This window comes from Chenopodium album, chromosome 10 (genome assembly GCF_948465745.1).
Source record: "Chenopodium album chromosome 10, dcCheAlbu1.1, whole genome shotgun sequence".
NCBI lineage: Eukaryota > Viridiplantae > Streptophyta > Magnoliopsida > Caryophyllales > Amaranthaceae > Chenopodium > Chenopodium album.
Genome location: NC_137843.1, coordinates 62581464 through 62602606, shown reverse-complemented (window position 1 = coordinate 62602606; position 21143 = coordinate 62581464). Strand labels below are relative to the sequence as shown.

At 37.2% G+C, this 21143-nt stretch overlaps 4 protein-coding genes across 4 annotated transcripts; 1 reads left to right on the top strand and 3 right to left on the bottom strand.

Annotated features, from left to right (window-relative positions):
- Nucleotides 1-786: 786 nt before the first annotated feature.
- LOC145562875 (eukaryotic translation initiation factor-like) lies at nt 787-5947 on the bottom strand. Its single transcript, XM_081623295.1, has 5 exons — nt 5739-5947; nt 4869-5037; nt 4642-4767; nt 1276-1341; nt 787-1194 (listed from the first exon to the last, which is right to left on the bottom strand). Exons 1-5 carry the CDS (start codon nt 5930-5932, stop codon nt 1144-1146), a joined length of 606 nt encoding a protein of 201 aa, XP_081479421.1. The 5' UTR covers nt 5933-5947; the 3' UTR covers nt 787-1143.
- A 1359-nt stretch (nt 5948-7306) lies between these two features.
- LOC145564558 (peroxygenase-like) lies at nt 7307-9827 on the top strand. The gene is made up of 6 exons (XM_081624837.1): nt 7307-7570; nt 8212-8361; nt 9034-9119; nt 9213-9307; nt 9379-9504; nt 9608-9827. Exons 1-6 carry the CDS (start codon nt 7429-7431, stop codon nt 9759-9761), a joined length of 753 nt encoding a protein of 250 aa, XP_081480963.1. The 5' UTR covers nt 7307-7428; the 3' UTR covers nt 9762-9827.
- A 789-nt stretch (nt 9828-10616) lies between these two features.
- On the bottom strand, nt 10617-12903 carry LOC145562874 (large ribosomal subunit protein uL14). Its single transcript, XM_081623294.1, has 4 exons — nt 12768-12903; nt 11942-12226; nt 11617-11658; nt 10617-10900 (listed from the first exon to the last, which is right to left on the bottom strand). The coding sequence occupies exons 1-4, from the start codon at nt 12778-12780 to the stop codon at nt 10818-10820; spliced, it is 423 nt and encodes a 140-aa protein (XP_081479420.1). The 5' UTR covers nt 12781-12903; the 3' UTR covers nt 10617-10817.
- A 2836-nt stretch (nt 12904-15739) lies between these two features.
- Nucleotides 15740-20675, bottom strand: LOC145562873 (uncharacterized). Its single transcript, XM_081623293.1, has 3 exons — nt 20381-20675; nt 17128-18980; nt 15740-16255 (listed from the first exon to the last, which is right to left on the bottom strand). Exons 2-3 carry the CDS (start codon nt 18853-18855, stop codon nt 16088-16090), a joined length of 1896 nt encoding a protein of 631 aa, XP_081479419.1. The 5' UTR covers nt 18856-18980; nt 20381-20675; the 3' UTR covers nt 15740-16087.
- Nucleotides 20676-21143: the final 468 nt, after the last annotated feature.

Below are 21143 nucleotides of genomic sequence, written 5' to 3'. Positions count from 1 at the left end.
AAATTTAACTAATGATTTATCAATACTAATTAATTATTAATAATAATGGTGTAGTCCGTACTTGTTAGTGAAATTCATCTTTTTAAAAAATTTATTATTTTTTGAAATGAATTTAAAGGGAAAAAATGAGTGAATTGTTAAAAACCATACATAGAGTATGATCTACCAACCATATCCCTCCAAGTGGGAAATGAACCTCATGTTAATGAGCCAAATCTCAGCCACAAAGTGGGATTCGTCAAATAAATATCTTTCATGTACAACATATTCATGGCTCCACCAATATAAACAAGAATAACTACACATTAGACACGTACTAACATAATATAACAACGCTGAGCTGTTTTTTTTTTGAAGTTACACTTCTATTGAGTTTATAATTCTAGTAGAGTTTTACTGAGCAAGTTGTTTGGTTAAACATAGCAAGGTGTTAACGATCATGAAAATGGTTAACATAGCAAGGCGTTAACGATCATAAAAACCAAACTCCTCCACAAACTACAACCACCTAAAAGTTTGAGTTTAATTATCAATCAACCACTAAATTTGCAAATTCCGAAATGTTTGGTTCAGGTCATTAGGAGTTCAATTTGGATTTTGCGAGTAATTTTAGAGCACCTAAGTTTCAGGTCAGAGAGCTTGAATTTACATGACATTATCAGGCTCAATCAGTTTATATAGTCCGAAACCGTTTGACAGCTTTAAATCACGAACCTTAAACCCCTGCAGTTTAATGTTTGTTTCTGATAGTTTCAGGTATCTTGTTTGTATGATGCATTATCAAAGTGGTCAAAACACAAATAACATATCTTGAAATAGCTTTCAATAATCCAACCTTGTAACTTCATCTAGCTACAAGGGCAACATTACACGAGTCTAAGATAGATTTCTGAAAGTGCATAAGCTTAAATTCTGTATGTATAACATATGCAAACTCATCAATAACTGGAAAAAGGGGGGGTCAAAACTCACAAAAATTACAATTGTGAAATTAACCAGGAAATAGGTTGAATGCTTATACCCATCTGAAGCCTAAAAGGCCACAATAAACAGATAAAACAAACTGTGGTGCACAAAAAATTGAAGCCGAGCCTCTAAAGCAAAACTGCCCAGGGAGAAGAGATCAACATGAAATTGGGGGTCTTACACACTGTATCTGCCTCTGTTAGATTTATTATCCTTTTTGGCATCATCCTGATACATTTGAAAATTTAAGGATTAGTATGTGATCCATTTGACTTCCAGCATGAACAAAAAAGCCGATGTAATACTTACATGAAAGCTGTAGTTAATTTTGTCTGTAATGTCAATTATATCTTTCCACTTCCTTCCAATGCCCATCTGTTCCATTGAAAACCAAAACCATGAATATTTGAACTACAGTGAATAGAACAGAGATGGGAATATAAATTAGTGTCGACGTCCGATAGTTTGTAGCAAACTACTCGCATACCCCCCCCCCCCCCCCCGGCCCAAAAAAAATGTAAATAACCTCATTGGGTCTTATTAACCGTACACAGAACAGCATGAAAATAATGCATAAGGCACAAGCCAATCCTGAATCAGAATCGTAGCATGAAAATAATCATATTAGCATGGGTAAAGCCACAATTTTTTACTAATGCAATAATAAACATGTGAAACACATAATTAGGTGAATAGTGGTTTAGCCTAGGTGTGTGTCTTAGTGGTTTAGCCTAGGTGTGTGTCTTAGTGGTTGTATCTGCTTCTCTAGTTTATAATTAGGTGAGTTATGTATTCGAATGTTGTACTAGGCATGCTGAAGATTGGTCTTCTCCACTCCAGCACTCATTTAGGATAAATTAGGTGCTTAGCAAGTCCAGTGTGTTCTCCTAGGAGCCATCCAGCTTTAGGTAACTGAAGAGAAGGGGATAAATTGCCTGCAAGACCTTCAGTCCTTCACTTACACTTTGTTTGGATAGGAAGAAATGGAAGGAAAAGAAGAGAAGAGAAATGGAGGGGGACAAAATCTCTTGTTTGGGTAAAAGATTGGGGGAAGGAAGGGGAAGGAGAGGGAGGGATCCATTTTCCCTTTCTCTATAATAACCATAATCTCTCCAAAATTGGAGAGATTTGGAGGGAAAATGGAGCTTACCTCCCCCTCCCTTTCTTTTCCCTTCCCTTCCTCCATTTTCCCTCCCCTTCTTTTCCTTCCTTCTTTGCTATCCAAACAAAGCGTTAGTTCTTGAGCACACAGAGTCACAGACTTTAATCAGAAAGCAATCTCTACTTGACCAGATTCGAAACTAAAGTAGCAGTTTTTATTTATATGAAGATGATGAACGTGTGTGCCAGACATTTTAACCACACAACAAACGGAAATTAAAAGCATGTGATTTCATTCAGTAGTTGCAACAAACAGCTATTAGAAGTAAAAGACATCATTACACTTTCACCTCTTTATCTTATTCCTTTTCATTTTGTTTAATAAAATTGAACCAAACACCATCTCAGAAAGTCAGAAGCAAAAAATAAGATGCTCTCTCTTTTAAGCATGATGTGTATCATACTCGAAGGAACATAAAGTTCAAATTTAAAAAAGTGAACATTATTCTGAACTATGTCTTTTTTTCAATATCAGGATATGCATCATGCACTTGCGTGTAGGATATAATTTGAATGAGAAGAGCCAAAAAAACAAAAAAAACAAAGTGAAAATGAGATACTAGAGCCAAAAATTAAATCAAAATCAACATTACACTGTTAATTTGCCACAAAATCACCAAGAGATTGCAATGGCAACAGACTTATTAGGCAACACCATAAATTTCACGATACCCTATACGCCTAGTCGCCTATACTCCCATAACTCGCCTAGTACTATTTGATTTAGTCCAACTGCACTCCCCTCCGATTCCTTTCTTTTTTGTAAAACTTCTTCAAATTGTTGGACAGTACACCTCAATATCAAGATACTCCATTCATTCAAAGTACTATATTGGTGCATTCTCAAATTGGTAATACTTTCTAGCTTACATATTTATGTTAATAGCAACCACTTAAAAAGGAGGGTGTATATGACTTAACACTTTGTTTGGATTGAAAGAAATGGAGGGAAAAGAAGGGAAGGAAAATGAGGGAACTAGTATCTTTCATTTGGGTAGTAGAAGTGGAAGGAAGGGAATTGGAGAGAAAAGAAATGGAGAGATTAAATATCTCCAACAATGGAGAGATTTAATAGGAAAATAAATCTTTCTTCCCTCCCCTCCCCTTCCCTTCCCACCCCTTCTCCTCCCTCCCCTTCTTTCCCTCCCCTCTAATCTATCTCAACACACTGTAAGGAAAATCTGTCAAACCTTGAGTGGAACAATATGGCACAATTACTGCATTGCTCCCATTCATTTTCTACTGTTCCTATTGAAGGTTTGTGAACCAAGATAAAATAAAATAGAAACTAGTAGCACACAACACATTGCTGTCCATCCCAGTTTCATTTCCTGAAGAATAAGTGTAAGACCTCACAGAGAGGCTTCAATACACAAGCAAATTGATAGAATCCTTTTGTATCAATATAATCATGATACCCAAATGATTGGACAATACCAAACTCTTAACCAATAAATTACTTTTAAGCTCACAAACCACCACACCTCCAGCCACAAACCTGCAACCCAACAATGAAAATTTTAATTGTTAATCCTTTCACTAATCCTGGAAAATCTTTCTCATCAACAAGACCCTGCTAATTTGGAGCTAGGAGATGTCAAGTTGAGCCAACCTCATTTTCCAACAAGCCTATGAGATAGCTGTTGTTCCATCAACAGTCTCATGTTCCCTCCTAAGCAGCACACAGAAAAATCAAAACTGCTATTCTTATAAATAGCCTAAAATCTAGTCAATGAAGGTTGAAACTCAAGCATGAAGATTAATAGCAATAGCCATATCCCAAAATGTCAAGATATTAGTTGCCTATAGTAAAAAACTATGACCAAGTACCCCAAAAAGGAAACTATGGATTCTCTACCCAAAACACTTCCCCCTTGGCCATATTGATGAAGCCTTTCTTCAACAAACTACCAAGAACAAACCAAATTTACTAACTATATACAGTCTCCTCTACATTTCATCCTTTCATTTAGAATCCCTGCTAACCTTAAACATCCATCTAGAGGCCGCTTAATCCCACAGTTACATTTTTCTCCCACCTATTTAAAAGACCTTCTTGATATCTCTATACATTAAATGGACATATAGAAGGCAAAGAACCAATTAAACTGCCAAGACCTAACTCACCTAAGTGTATGCCACATGTATTGAGTTATTGACTGTGGGCAGACATCAAAATCATTGAGCATCATTTCTACAAATTATATAAAAAACAGGCAACCAAGTACACTTATCCTGTTATCCAAATACATAATGCTATCATACACGAATACACTTTCAAATTCACTCAGCTGACATCCCTATATCTAAAGTCCAAAATCCATAAACCTCAAGTCCAGCAGAAGAGCATTAAGTATAAGGCCAAACATGAAGTTAGTAAATAGCAAACTGAATACACCAAGCTAGTTGACATTATAGTTCACATTGATAGCAAAAGGTATTTGCTTATGGCTAACACACATTATCCTTCAGAGGAAAAGTTATGCCACAAAATCAATGAATTAATCATCAAACCTGAACAGATTCATTCGCGGCATTTCTAGTCCACAATGAAAGCTTGTCACCCCTTGAACGTGCACTTGCAACCACACCACATATCTCATCAGCTTCATCAAATTGCTCCCCAATTAGAGCCATCAACTGCTCAAAAGCAGAATATCAATAATCAGTATTTAGGGGGGGAAAAAGGGTTTATTGGAGAAAGAGGTAAAAAAGTTTCTATTTAAAGTTAAGAAAATTACAGTTTCAAGCCACATTCCCTCGAGATTTGTCTTTCTGTTAGCAGAAACAGTCCACTTGCCTCCATGTGCACATTCAGGATCCTCCCATTTTGGTTCAATCCCATTCTTGAACAAATGGAAATCGGCGTTTCCAACTAACTTGCTGGGCTTGAATATTTGATCATATAGGCTGCATAAAGTATTCAATGTTCAAATCAAATGCACAACGTTTGACAGGAAAATTCAATAATAAGTAAGGATGATATTCTTTATTCCCCCACTCACAATCAAAAGGACATCTCATTCACCCAATAAAAAGAACACATACGATTCTTCAATACTAATGAATACAGCTCTTGCATCGCCTGAACATATTGTATTCCACAGCCCTCGAATCGTAGGATTCTCCACGTTGGAGGCAATAATTGCATTAGATATAACCTAAATGACACTAGAATCCCCCTCCCCCCAAAAACAAAAAATCAAACATCTACATAAAAACACGAAAATAAGAAATCCCAAATAAATTACATGATCTAGCATAATATTGCCAATCGCCATATTCATGTTTCCCATAAAAACACATAATTAAGCCGACAATAAGTTAGATTGATGCCAGAGATACAATGAAAGTTATTAAAATTAGGGCACAAACATGAGCTAAATCCAGCAAAAATCACAAAAATTAAACCAAATTAACTAGCAAAACTCTAATTGCAACACAGCATAAACAAATTAACACACCCAATTCAAAACAAGTAAAACCCAGTTCATAAAACAACAAATCAATCAAAGTTGACAAAATCTAAAACCCACCCAGAAACCCAAAATTAATCAAAATTAAAAATTGAAAATTTGGGCTAAAAATCAAAAGGGGAAATAAAAGATTACCACCAAAACTCTTCGACGGTATCAAAAGTATAGGCTTTCTTAAGAGTAGAACCCCAAGCAGCACCTTGTTTAGGTTTAGTAGTGTCAAACCAAAACGCCCACTTTCTCTCTAATTTGTGGGGTTGTTTGGTGGTTTCCGACGCTTCGTTTTCCGGCGGCGCATCCATGATTTCCGCTGCAACTTCGGTCGACATATTTTTGCGACGAAAAAGAGAGGTTTGTTGAATTCTTATAGGTAAAATTTGTGTAATGGTGTAAACCTCTCGAAAAGGGGAGATTGAGGTTGTCGGGTTCTAACTCTATATAGATGTTGGGTCTTTGCTTGGGTATGAGCTAGAAGGTCGGTTTGCTTATTGTATTGTTGACTTGGTTGATTGAGGTTTGGGCTTCAATTAAAGATCTTGGTCCATTTAGATTTGGGGAGAATAAGTGATGTCAAATCGGATGTGTATTTCGGGTTTGGTTCGAGCTCGGGTACAAGTTAAGGTTTGATAAAGTTGGTTCTGGTTTGTGAATCGCTAAACATCGCTAACAATAATTATCATTACCGTTAATATTTAGTGTAAATGGACAATCATGTCCTTACTATTTGATCACCCTTGTCACCACCTACCCTTCTCGGCTAGGCGGCGACTAATGACCCCTTCTGACACGACCACATCCTCTTAACGACGACCCACCACCTTCCGAGTTGGAAGGTGGTGGATTTTAAAATAAATTAAATTCAAGGTATTATTTAACAAAAAAAAAAGGTACAATTCATAAATTGACTCAAAAATAAAATTTTCCGACCATTTTACCTTCTACTTTCTTACTCTGTAATAAAAATAAGTTAAGATTGGAAGAGGAGATTCGAACTAGCAACTTATCATCGACAACTAGATAGGTCTAGGTTAAGCTAGACTTGGCAATCCTAACCCGACCCGAATGACCAGATATGTGACCCGAAACCATTAACCCGAAAATGACTCAAACCCGAACTAATCCGACCCGAAAGGGAGTTGACCTGACACCCAAATGAACCAAACGAAATTGACCCAAAACCCAAACTTGACCCAACCCTTAGTGACCCATTCCAATTTAAACCCGAATTGATTGACTCGAATCTACTCGACCCGAAGTGACCTGATTCCTGAAGTTAATAGGGTGAAATGGTGTATTTTAGGACTTCTATCTTTCCTCAGTATTAAGTACTCACGATTTTTTTAATTTCTTAATGATTTTACTTTATTTTTCCAATTATTATATTAAGTGAATTTATTATGGTGGCCCAAACCAAACTCCCGATCCGATATTAACCCAAAAATTGGTTTCAAAAATTGATCCAACCTGAAATGTTGACCTGAAACCCAAATTAACCGACCTGATTCAAACCCAACCCGAAAATGACCCGATCCGAATAGACCCAGTCTGAATCCAACCCGAATGACCCGTTTAAAGAAATACTCCGTAATCCAAATGTCAAGAGGAGCCACATTTGCAAAATTGCATGCAAGACTTGTCAACTACACAATTACACGTATCTTCCTTGCTGCCACGATATCATACCACCATTTCTACACTACTTTCCTTTTTGTTCCTTCATACGGAAGTTTAATTCAGTTTGTGCATGTTTACCAAATCTTACAATATTTCTACCTACATCAGATCATTGTGTTGAAAGTACTAGAGATCGTCGGAAAGTGTCTACATGGCGACGGAGTTGGCGGCGAAAAGCGTAATAGGGGTGACAGAGATGGTGAGGAGCTCAATGGCAACGGAGGCGCCATATGCCCCTGCGACTGCCGAGCGTAGGGTCCGCTCCGACTTGGAGGTTTCCCTTCCTAAGCCTTGTATGCTTCTATCTCATTTTCCTTAGCTTCCCTCTTTTTAGTACTACTTATATCTCATGCTCGCAGAGTCTTTTGTTAGATAAGAGTTTGACCACATATAAGTTCAGTAGAATTTCATCTAAAATTATTAGTACATACTCGTACTATATTGCATATAATAATAGCCTAATATAATAGGTACTATTGTGGTCTAAGCTACTAATTCACTAGGTCTATAATAAGATAGTCATTCACTTCTTATTCTTCAATGTGTTGTGTATTTCTTTAGGACAGGCAATGCCTTATGTCAAATAAGAGTTTGACCACATATAAGTTCAAAAGGTTTCATCCTAAAATTAATTACTCGTAGTACATACTCTACTACATATTAATAGCCTAATAGGTAGTATGATCGACTAGTAACTCAGTAACTCAATAGGTTTATATATTACCCATTCAATCACCTCTTTTTTAAGTCATTTCAACTTCCCAAATTCATTCACCTTTCCATCTTTAATTCACATCCCATATAGCATTTTGGAATGTACATTGCCTATCAAATAGTGCCACAAAATCTTCAAGACGGCCTTGTTTTCACTCATTAAATAATTAAACTTTGTGTTGTAATGCAAATTGATGGCCTCTTTTTATATGTTGTGAAGATCTACCAAGAGCATTGTCTGCACCTGATACAGACCATCCTAACGGAACACCAGCACATCATCATCAGGGACTCAGTGTTCTTCAACAACATGCTGCTTTCTTTGACCAAAATGATGATGGAATCATATACCCTTGGGAAACTTTCACTGGTAAATTTTTACTTCCATTATTCGATAAAAATTATGTCTTGACCATATAAATTATTGACTAATGAAAATTCGTGGTCAAAATTTGAAGTTTACCCCTGTTTCGGGTAAAAACAATGGGACCTTGCCGAAGGTCCAATGAGGTGGTGAAGACTGGGCTCGATCCAAGTGATGAAGGACCGAGGGTTTCCTGCACAGCAAGCACACGTAAACTAGCCCCGGGGGTGTTGCCGAGGAAGGCCCCTCCGATGCTAAAGTTAGTACAATGTGTAGAGAGAGAAAGCTATGCAAGAGAATTAATTGCTTGAGGCTTTGTTGTGTTTTTTACAAATGTTATATTGATGGCTTTTATACCTTGGCATATATGGGAGAAGCGGGCTTGAGCCCAATTGAAATGCCTTGTGGACTGATCTTAACTTTAGCATTATTTGGAGAGTTGAACCTTGACCTTGGGCTTTCAATTGGATCATTTAGTGACTTGGCCCAATTGGACTAAATTGGACCCAAACAACCCCAAAAATGTATAGTGTAGAAATTTGTTGGGGACAGAAAAAAAAAAAGCTTGTTTATCTAGCTTTGCAAATGTTATTGTGGTTTTACAATTCTTAATTATAAGCATTTTACTTCGATATATAAGTGTACTATGGATGATCCCTCAGCTATTTCTTATTGCAGGATTACGCATGGTTGGATTTAACATTATTGCTTCCGTAATCATGGCTGTAGTCATTAATGTAGCGCTAAGTTGGTACACTCTTGATGTAAGTACAGAGTAATTATATTAATTGTACTAATAAAAATAAAAATCAGCCTTAAAACTGACAATGTTCATTCATGTACGCTCACATATGAAGGGGTGGTTTCCGTCTCCTCTCTTCCCAATATACATACACAATATGCACAGGGCTAAGCACGGGAGTGACTCCGGAACTTATGACACCGAAGGAAGGTACATTCGCAAGTCCTTTCAAAGAAAAAAATTATGTTTCAAATACATATGTTAACAAAACCAAATTGTAGGTTTGTTCCTTTCAATCTAGAGAACGCCTTCAGCAAGTATGCTCATACAATCCCCGATAAGCTATCATTTAGAGAACTCTGGAGCATGACGGAGGGGAACAGGGTAGCGTTTGACCCATTTGGCTGGTATGCTCCATTTTTATAATTGAGTATGGTTGTCTTGTAAATTTGTGTGAGCATATTGAGCAAGATTGTGAACCTGTATTGAGTGTGGTTTGGCATATTACAGGATTGCGAGTAAGTTTGAGTGGGGAATGCTTTACGTTCTTGCTAGGGATGAAGAAGGTTTCTTATCTAAAGAGGCTGTGAGACGGTGTTTTGATGGCAGCTTGTTCGAGTACTGTGCGAAGATGAATATGGGTTTGGAAGGGAAGATGTATTAAGCGTTTCATAGATCATCTACTGTAAGGGTCCGGAAGTATCATCAGGAGTTCTTTTGCTTTTGTAGTTAAAACAACTGTGTTGCATATCTGAGGACAGTGATGTAATGCATGTGGATAATGAAACTGCTTAGAGCATGCATCCATAGTTCCATGTATATTCGTTGCAAGTTGGTTATCCTAGCTCTGAATCTTGGTCTCTAGACTCTACTTGTCAGCTCGTCTAATATAAAACTTATAACTGAGTTTGTAGGTGCTTGAACTTTCATCAAGACTGATTGGGCACCAGTAACAGATGACCTATGCTCAAAAAATCAGAGCTGATTTTTAGACATGAAAAGGGAACCATAATTCTTACAGTATAAGAGCCATCCTACAACTTAGTAATCTTTGCGATGTGTAATCCTTGTAGAAGAACAAGGTTGCATTGCTATGTGACCTCTTAAATGAAAGAACTTGGGTGTAAATCTCCAATATTATGCAACATGCAAGCAGCAGAATAACACACAGCCTCACAAGTTCTCCAAAATTAAACAATACATAGTCATAACTCATAATTATCCAAGTTCTCCGAATTAAGGGAGCAACACGAGTCCAAAGTCGCAAGTTCTCCAAAATTATGCCCAAGATCGTAACCAATGACACGATAACTGGCCGGGGGCTTCACTGCTTCAGAGCTAAGTAGGCAAGTAGCTAACAAAAGATGCAAAACATATAACCACATCACTCCATCAACAAGGTTCTCACTATAACCACACTAACCAGTGCAAGGGGGAAGAAATCATTCAATTGCACCTATCTATGCTGTGCATCTTTTGCACAACCAAAACAAAAGATGGCACAAATTTGAATCGGATGGGTCTGTAAACAGATGATTGATTAACATTTAGCAGATAAGTGAATTGCAAACAACAAAATGTATTTAATCTCTACTATAAATATCTTGCAAACTCACAGATTGACTTAACACATCCTACCAAACCGGCATTGTTCATTTATCCAACTACAAACATTCAGAATTATAGCAAAACAAAATTGGAAACTTCTGAACGATATCTCTTAGACAATGGCATTGGCAGCACTAGCAATCCTTGGCCACAAATCGGCACACTCCTTTCCAATGGGACCGGTAATAGCAGATCCTGAAACACAGAGAGAGATGGATTAAGACTGGGATGTATAAACAATTATATTGTAATCAGCAATAAGCAGAGAAGTAAACTTCATGTATAGTAAAATCGTTGGCATAATAAGCTTTTTATGTTCTGTTTGTTCAGAACACACCCACAGAGGTGAAGTTTCTAATGCTTTATGTCTCGGACAAATGTTATAAACATATACACTGAAATGCAGCCATGTCAAAATAACAGAGTTTTCACACCTAAACACATCAACTCATCAGATGCTAGTCTCAAAACATGTGAATAGACTTTTTTCAATTTAACAAAAACAGAAAAGGGTTGATTGTGTACAAGTCAAAAGCTGTAAGAAGCAACTTGTACAACATTAATTCACAAGATTGTGTTGTGTTTTGGATCATAAATCAACACATCAGGAAATGGGATGTAGGGTGCAAAAGGTTCCATTGATAAACAGCAAGGGAAATCTTTGTAACAAAATCTTGATGACAAGGGAAGTTTACTTCACCTACCTACCCAGTCCTCACTTAACATTTTTTTTTTTTCTGAACCACTACATAAGCTGATAAGCATGCTACACATTCCATATAAATTCAGGTTTCATGGAAATTGAACAGTCTACCACAATGCCATGAAATTCTAAGTTACCATGTCAAATTACTCCTGAAATATAGTCACAAAAATCCCACATAATATTCAAAGTTGGTGCAATCACATACCTTTCATTTCACCCTTGGGGTTGACAATTACTCCAGCATTATCTATAATAGAAACAAACACAATTGATTGTCAGCAAAAGGTAAAATTCAATTAAAAAAGATTTTTAAAAAGCAAATCAATGCATTCAAGAGATATGATTTACATGAAAAGGAACATCTAAAATTCATTGAGTCCCATAGGAAATAATGCCAATCAAACCCCTTTTGTTCTCAGTCACACAACTATATCATCTCCAAAATCCGAATTAAGTTCGCCTAACAACAACTAAATGGGAGAGATTATGAAACAAGCACAAATTAAACTCATAATGAGATGAATAACAACCTTCAAAGTACATGAAGACACCGTCCTTTCGGCGCCATGGCTTGCGTTGCCTCACAATAACCGCAGGCATGACCTTCTTACGGAGATCAGGCTTTCCCTTCTTGACAGTAGCCATGACCATGTCACCAACACAGGCTGATGGCAACCTGTTGAGTCTACCCTTAATTCCCTTGACGGAAATGATGTACAGGTTCTTTGCCCCGGTGTTATCAGCACAGTTCACGACGGCTGCCACTGGAAGACCCAGTGACATCCTGAACTTGTTTCCAGCACTTCCTCCACGTCCTGCATACCCCAAAATACCAACATCGAATCAACAACAACCTAGATTAAAATCTATCATAGTCTAACAACAAATTCTTAACAAATTCCCCAGAAATTTCATCCAAAGTAGATGATAATGCATTCAGATAACCAAATCTACAAATTTACATAAACTGCAAATTCTCCCCAAGCTGCTAACTTTCCATTTCTTAGTACATCAATGTTATTATTCCCACAAATGAAACAAATTTCATATTAATTAAACAAAAAACAAATACAAAATACATTAAAGAAAAATAATTACATTTTCATATTGGGGATTTAGAGAAATGCATTTCTAATCAAACCCATTTGCGAAATTAAAATGAGGAGCTCAAAATTAAAGCAATACAATAACAAATCAAGCTGCTAAAAACTGGAAACTTGATTCAATTTCAGCTCTAATTTTAGTTAATTTAATCTAACTATATTCAACAGCATAAATCGTTAAATAACAATCGAAACACAAGTAATTGAGGGGATTTAATGTTATAATTAAGTAAAAAAAAGATCGGAAACGAACCTCGCTTCGACATGTTTGCCGCAGTAGAAGAAAAAAAGAGTAACAGAGAAGAGAGGCGAGAAAGACGACGATTAGGGTTTATGAGGATATTTATATACCACACCCTTAAATTAGGGTTTCGGCTTCTTATTCTTACTTCTGCTTAGGGATGTCAATGGGGCGGGGCGGGGCGGATGTTGGCCTTCCCATCCCCATCCCCACCTAATATTTTCATCCCCATCCCCATCCCCATCCCCGCGGCGGGTCCAATTTCCATCCCCATCCCCGCCCCACCGGGTACAACTCCAAAACCATCCCGCCCCACCCCCACTTGGATATCCATCCCCACCTAATCCCCACCAAAGACCCGCCTAATCACGAATTATAAAATAAACGTTCTACGCACATTTGTGTTATAATATAAGTGTCGTACAAAGTATTATAATTAATATTGTATTTTACGTAATTATTTTATAAATACTACAAAAGTATGTAATTTTACTTTAAAAGATATATAGATGTGGGTATGAGGTGGGGATGGGGCGGGTACGAAGTGGGGCGGGTGGGGTGGGTATAACTTAAAATCCACCCCCGCCCCATCAAGCCATCACCCATGGCGGGTATAGTTTTTATCCACATCCCTGCCCCACCACCCACCAAACCGAGACCCATCCCCGCCCCACTGGGGCGGGGATGGAGCGGGTCTCCTACTTGACCCGCCCCACTGACATCCCTACTTCTGCTGTTTTGGCTACATTTCCCAAAATGACCTTTTCTGAGTATATTTTTTTCTTTTAGAAATTAACTTATTATTCGGTTTTTTTTTTAAGAAACTTTCATATGTGGCTGACTACATCGTAGTCGGGTTACTTACTCAAAGTTATAAGGGTTATTTGGTCAAAGGTTACTCAATCGATCAAGAATTATTTGATCAACAATTACTCAGTCGGTTAAGAGTTATTCAGTAGGTTAAGGTTACTCGGTCAGTCAAAGATAACTCAATTGATCAAGGGTTACCTGTTTAGTATTTTGGTGTGACCACATAGAAAACGCAATGTTTTTTTTATACTGTCAATACTCTACACTAACACCAACGTTTATACAAATTACTCTGTATAATGTTATAAATAACATTTACTCCGTATCAATAGCTTCGAATTAATATCAAGTAAAGTTTTGTAGAGTTGGTGGGGAACTCACAATGCGACACTCTAATTAGTTCAATTAACCCAGCCTCAAGACAGAAAGAGAGGGTAGGGTTTTTCCTTGATGAATCGAAGGAGGCCTAAGCATTTCGAAAACCCATATCATTCATTGGTAAGTGGAGTTGGTGAGAAGTTCACCTTGTGACTAGAGGTGTCCATAATTCGGATAAAAACCGAAATTCAATCCAATCCAAACCGAATTATCAATTTAGATCGGATCCGAACTTTGAATCGGATCGGATCGAATTAAGATTTTTTGAAAATTCGGATTTTCGGATTGGATTGGATTGACCCTAATTGGATCCAATCCAAACCGAAAACCGAGTTGTAAAATTAAGCTTGTATAAATATGGATTTCTATATATTTTGAAGTTTAACTCAAATACTTAATACTACATAATATAAATTAGAGAGACTTTGTATTAATTAATTAATGACTTGACGTTGAACTATGTATTTTAATCATGATTTTGAAGACTTTTATTTATTGTAAAGCTTTATTTTTATAATTGTATTAGGCGCTAAAAAAAATGTATTATAATTCGGATTTTCGGATCGGATCCAAATAACCGAATTTTGATTCGGATTGGATCAAGAGAGAAATTCGGATCGGATAGGATTGGAAAATTGAAAACCGAATTATATTTCGGATTGGATCGGATTTGGACTAAATCCAAACCGAAAACCGAACAGACACCCCTACTTGTGACTTTGAGGTCACAATTTCCAGCCCACTAACTACAAAATGCTTGGGAGGGGAATCCCTTACCTCCCCTTCTACTCTCAAGCGTTGACCTGTTATTAGGTTTATATGTTTAAGATAGCAACAATAACAAGTTAACACAATATTTGAAGTTCTGATTTCAGATATGGTATATAAACACTTAAACCAAAGGGGGGTGTTAAATACCGCCAACAATATTTATCAAAACCGCCAACATTTAAGGTGAATGGACACCAATGCCCTTACTATATTCCCACCTCCATCTTCCTCTTTCTCTTTTATTGTTTCTCTCTCATCACCTATTAGGGGCGCAAGTCAACCACCACTTCCCAACCACAACATCGGCTGTACGTCGGAGGTGAAGGGAAGCAGCGGTTGTTCGTTGGAGGTAGAAGGACAGCGGCAACAAAGATTGGAGGTGATTAAATGGCATCACGGTGGTCGAAAATACCAGTTTGTCATCTCACTCGATTTTTTTTAACAATCTCCGGCGACCAACACAACCGGTCACCCGGGAGAGTAACCGAATTCCAAAGTCGGTTGACCATGGTAATCGGCGTTCGAAATCGGTTACTGTCATGGGTGACCGGTTTTTCACGCCGGTTACCATGGTCAACCAACTCTGGAAACCGGTTACTGTCCCGGGTGACCGGTTTTGCGTGTCGGTTGTGCTGGTTGCTGAATTTAAAAGGAAACCACCACCTTCCTACCGACGAGGGTAGGTGGTGGGTTGTTTCTTCAATGGTTGTTGCTGCTGGTTCTTTGGGAATTTCGGCAACAAAAAAAAAAAAAAATTAAACAAAAAAACTGGTACCTCTTGGAGGTTGCAGGCAATGATGGTGGTGGTTGTGGTCATGGTGGCGGTTGTGGAGGCGTGAGTGGTGGTGGCAATGATGGTTGCTTTTGTGGTGGTTGACGGTTGAGTTTGAGGATTGATGCACTTAAGAGAGAGAAAGCAAAGTGGGGATGAGTAAGGGTAGTTTTGTCCCTTCATCACTTTTGGTGGCGGTTTGATAAAAAATGTTGGCGGTATTTAGCAATTCACAAACCGAACCTATATAATGTCAAGCAAAATATCTGAATCTTCCATTTGATCATTGACAAGAAGTACATCATTCTTCTGAGTACAGATTAATATCAGCAACTTGTACAATTGACGAAAAAAAAAAGAAAAAAAGACATACACTACTTATCTTGAAGTGTTTAAGAACCTACTTACCCACACACCAATCAACTAAACACACAAACAATATTGCTAAAAATATAAATCACCCCTGTAAATATAAGAAATTTAAGAGCTCTAAAAAAATCGTGTATAATTAATCTAATTCTGATTTACCTGCAGCTATAAACACACATACAATGCTAATCTAGGTAGATCTAGAAAAAAAATGTTGATCCTTTCATGACCTTCAGTCCTGTACATGTTTCGGACGCAAGCTTGGGCACTGAGAATGAATAATTGCCACTGCAATTGAAAAACATTGCAAAGCTGACAAAAAAGAAGGCTGGAAGCTGATGAAATACAAGCCTTCGCGTATGTTCACCATTTTTATTGGGGGCGTTATCTGAGCAGAGCCCTGAAAGAAAAGTAATGGCATGTCAGTTTATCTCGACAATTTTACAGGTGGAATGCATGATGATCAAAAGCATGGAAATACAAAATTTTGAATCAAGAAGTTCAAAAATCATGCATATCAATATATCATAAATGGAGATAGAATATAGCTCAGGAGATAAACTTTTGATCAACATGCATCTAAACACACCAAAAAACAAAATAAAGTAAAAACTGAAAATTTACAATTCAGCTTCTTCTAAAATATTCACGATTCAGGTTAATTTTATCTCGGGTCAAATACATAGAATAATGTGTAGTCTACTAAATGAAAATAAAAGCTCTTGTCGAACATGGTCAAAGAAAGAGCTACCAACAAGGGTAAAAAGGCCAGCAATGTTTGCAAAAGTTTCCAATAAATTCAGGTAGTTAACAAAATGCAACAAAAATCATATACAAAGTACATGATTAAATAAGCTAGTCATGTTTGTAACAATACGGGTTCATTTGTGTTCATAGGACTTCATACCATACAAGGTTTATGTTGTCCTCAGGTAGTTTTATATCAAGTTTTGCCTTCATGTGTCTGAAATTACCAAATCTTATAGGAGATGTCATGTGAATAATGTGATATAGAAACTAAAAGGACAAATGATCACATAAAAGGCCATCTAAAGTCTAAACCCTCTAAGCGTCTTACCTGTCCATAAGCTAATGACTAAAAAGCCCACATGAGTAACACTAACCTAGAATTAAATCTTCTTAAGACATTCATCACCTACTTTATGGCATGTACTGTGAGAACCTTTGAAGAGATTCACTGAAAGATTTAGCCACAATGAGGTATATGCATAAGAAGGCATCATTTAATGGGTAAAAGGTCATAGTACACACCTCTGTGAACATCTCAAATGATTTGCAGTCTTCCTGTGCCTCTGAAGACGGCCAACCCTCTTCTTTTTTTGGCTTTGCCTTGAGGATTTTCAGAGGGCAACCAGTGTCCCATCCACCACAATCACAGTTCCCACCTGATCTCCATCTGTCTATGAGATTAGTTGGTCCTCCGTTCCTCGTTCTTGGCCCACCGTGAGGACCAGCAGGCACTATAATATCCATACTCGTAGAACAATCCCCAACATTCCTCAGACAACATTCAGGAGAGGCAGAAGCTTCTGAAGAAGCAACATTTTGCTGGCTCCCAGCTTTCTTGAGAAAGTTAAGGCCCCAACCTCCAACTTTTTTCTTCTGATGATCTTCCTCTTGTAATCGGGCTTTCACAACAACTGCAGCCATTTCAAGATTTGGTAAAAAATCATCTTCTGAAAGATCAGGTTTGCATTCTTGATATGAGTTCCAACATGCTTCTAACCCCTTTTCAGGAGATAAATCTTCAGGAATAGCACTTGAGCCACCAAACAAAGAGGGGGTTCTCTGCTTAAACGAATGACCAGCCTTAAACACATCCATAACCTTCGACAATTTCCTACTTCGCCTACTGTTACGGGAAAAGGTATGAATCTCTCTGGCCTGATTTTCATTAGCACCAACAAGAACAAACTCAGTTTCCATAATTCTAGAAGTACTCGAAGAAAGAGAAAAGGCTGTTGAAACCTTCATCTTGCCTATTAAATCAGGCTCACTGTAAGATATATCATACATTTTGGGGCCAGTTGCTTTCAAATGAAAAGAGTAGACATAGTCCAGTGCCTTATCATTGGTTACCTCAACTCTCCATGCATTTGCCACATAAACTTCTTTCTGGTCATCTAAAGTGAAGGTAAAACGTGGAATTCCGTTATCCCATGTAAAATGAAGCATTCCTTGAGAACCAGATGGAGAAAGAGAAGATGCAGAACACTGATCATTGAGGACAGATCCTCCACTTCTTTGTACAGAATCTGATCCATACCCCCGGTTCCTGAGAGCTGAGGATTCCTTTCCAGGCTTGCGAATGGGACTAGCAGTTAACCTGCCAGGAGAGCCGTGGTAATCTGAGGGAATGCCTTTTTGATCTTTAAACAAGGTATTACCTCCAGGTCTTGCATTATGATCTAAAATACCTAGTCTTTGAAACAAAGGGCTCCTCAATATTCTCATCATACTACTGCTTCCCATAACAGAACCAACAATATCTTCATCTCCAGAACTCAAATCTAAATCTCCAACCCCAAGGGCCATTGGATAGTCAATTGCATAGCTTGTCACATCTAAGGAACTTCTTCCCCCAACTGATGCATGATCAGACACAAATCCCAAATCCAAAGAACCCAAATTTACAGATAAAGAACAAGGAGCTCCTTTCGACGCATTCATTTGCATGAGTTCCAAACAATGCTTCAAATACTTCTCATCTAAACTTACAACTTGCTTTGGGATTTTAACCCCTAAGCCACGATATCTTCTGTGAAACAGCTCTTGAAACCAGTTTTCACAAGTTTCTGACTGCATCAGCTTTAAAATTAGTGTCTTTCCAGGTTTTCCACCTTTGACCAAGGTCTGTGCTTTAGAATCCGACATGTACAAAGCACTTTGATCAGCTGATCCTTGGATACTGCTACAGTTACGCAATAGCTCTCCTTCATTTTGTTCATCTTTGTATCGGTCAGCACAAGTGTGCTCCATGCTTAACTGCACTCAATCAAGTTCATTCGGGAACGACACAGATGTCTCTCTTTCCTTCCCAACTGCACCAGTTGGAAAACCAATTTAAGCCTGTTTCCTTTCTAGGTCAAGTCTATCAAGTGAATCTGACATGGCAATATAAAGTTGTTGCATCAGTAAATAATCAAGAGGATGAATCTACAACTAAATAACACATTACATGACACACACACACACACACACACACACACACAAAAAAAAAAAAAAAAAAAAAAAAAAAAAAAAAAAAAAAAAAAAAAGGTTACCAAAATATTAAATCTAATGCTAGTTCATTTCAAAACAAAATAAGAGTTAAAAGACAGAGAGCCACAGAAGAGTAGCAAAAGATTTGAATGAATAAGCATGCAGAGATGGCCATGTAGCTGATTTACCAAAAAGCAAGCACTAGCCGGCCCTATATCCTAATGACCGTTAGACAAAATTAACAAGCATTATATAGAGACTTGCCAATATGAAGAAAAAGGATTACACCCCATCTACAATAAATTGTCACATATACTACTTTAAAATGTTCAGCTTTCCAAACATTGAATTGGTTTATAATTAGATTTCTCGGCATGACATGATTTAGAAGTGATAGAGCGAGGATGAATTATTACAATTCGGGGTCTGGTAAAATCAAGTCACATCCTTAACTACGACGAGTTGAGAGGATAATGTGACAACAAATTCTATAACAAAGGATTAATTCTAATTATGGGGCCAGAGTCCAGATCAGAGAGCAAAATATTCATAGAGGCAATACAATCAATTGGTCAGAAACAATCAAGTAGCACACAAAGTATGGCTAAAGGTCTCAATGTATAGAATGATTTCATGTAATTGTAACTTGTAGGACCCGAAGCCGGATTAGGGAACACATTAAAGTAAACCAAATCATAAGGTAGTGCAAAAATGCAATCAGTGTAGCAAAATTTATCAAGTAGGCCTCAAAGTATGAATTACTTAATCCTGTTCGGAAGACCACATGCAAAATACAATTCATCATATATTAAACAGTAAAAAAAATTATTCAGCTGTTAAGGACCATTAATATCATAAGCCAGAAATAACAAGTATATAATTCAAGCAAAAGCATATACTATAACAAATGGAAGATTCAGAAATTTTCTAATGCATAAATAAGTCAAGTCTTCAGAGCTACAATCCATTAATGCTCAATATACTAGCAGCATAATCGAATCTCGTCTACATAATTGCCCTTTGTAGCTTTTGCTACACCAAGAACCACACAACAGCCAAACATAGCATGAAACTCAGATTTACCACAAACATACTAATCAAAAGAACAGCAACTAAGTCAAAAACTAAATTCAAGTCGTTTATCAAATACTAGTCAATAAAAACAGAACTAACAATCCAAGAAATAAAAGCCCAAAAAAAAATCAACATTAAAATGAAAATAAGATAAGTAAACAAGAAATTATCACAAAACAGAGAATCAAAACATTCCCCACTTATAAAAATCAAAACTTTAACAAATTACCTTGAGTGTAAGATCCAAAACCAAAAACCCAGATGAAAAAACCCAACCAATTCCCAAAAAAATTCACAACTTTTTCATCCCTCAAACTTAAAAGTAACCGCCCACCACCTTCTCGACAAAATGCTCCAATGAAAAGAAACTGTTGAAGAAGAGATAGAGAGAGAGAAAGTGGAGAAGAAACTAACTGAAAATGGGTAATTAAGGTGCTAAAAATCGTAAGCCACGTTCTTAGTTGAAAACATACAATTTTATTTTTGTGCTCCAAAAAAAAACTAACTTGGAATCCAAAATTTCCAAAGGACCCACCTAATTTTATACTACTTCCGTCCTAATTTAATTGCCCTATTTTTCGATTAGTCCTATTCTAATTTACTTGTCTTATTTTCTTTTCTTGAGTTGATTTCACATTCACTCATCCACTCGTTTTATTATTCCATAAGTTGGTATTTTACTTGTATTACGAATACAGAGTATAATTATGGGGCAAGTAAAATCGACCAGAATGCAGCGAAGTATTTTCATTGGCCAAGCAAGGACTTTGGGTTATTTGTAAGCGAGGACAGAGAAAGAGGAAAGTCTGAGCTGTTGAGCACACACATACAAAAGTCTTGAGTTTGACTGAAGCTGACAAACAGGTTTTTTTTTTATTTATCTTTTAATTTTTATATTTTAATTTAATTAAATATTAATGAAAATGACTGGTGAGAGAAAGAGGATCAATGTGGTGGGGAATCGTAAAATCAGGAACATATATTCGTACAGA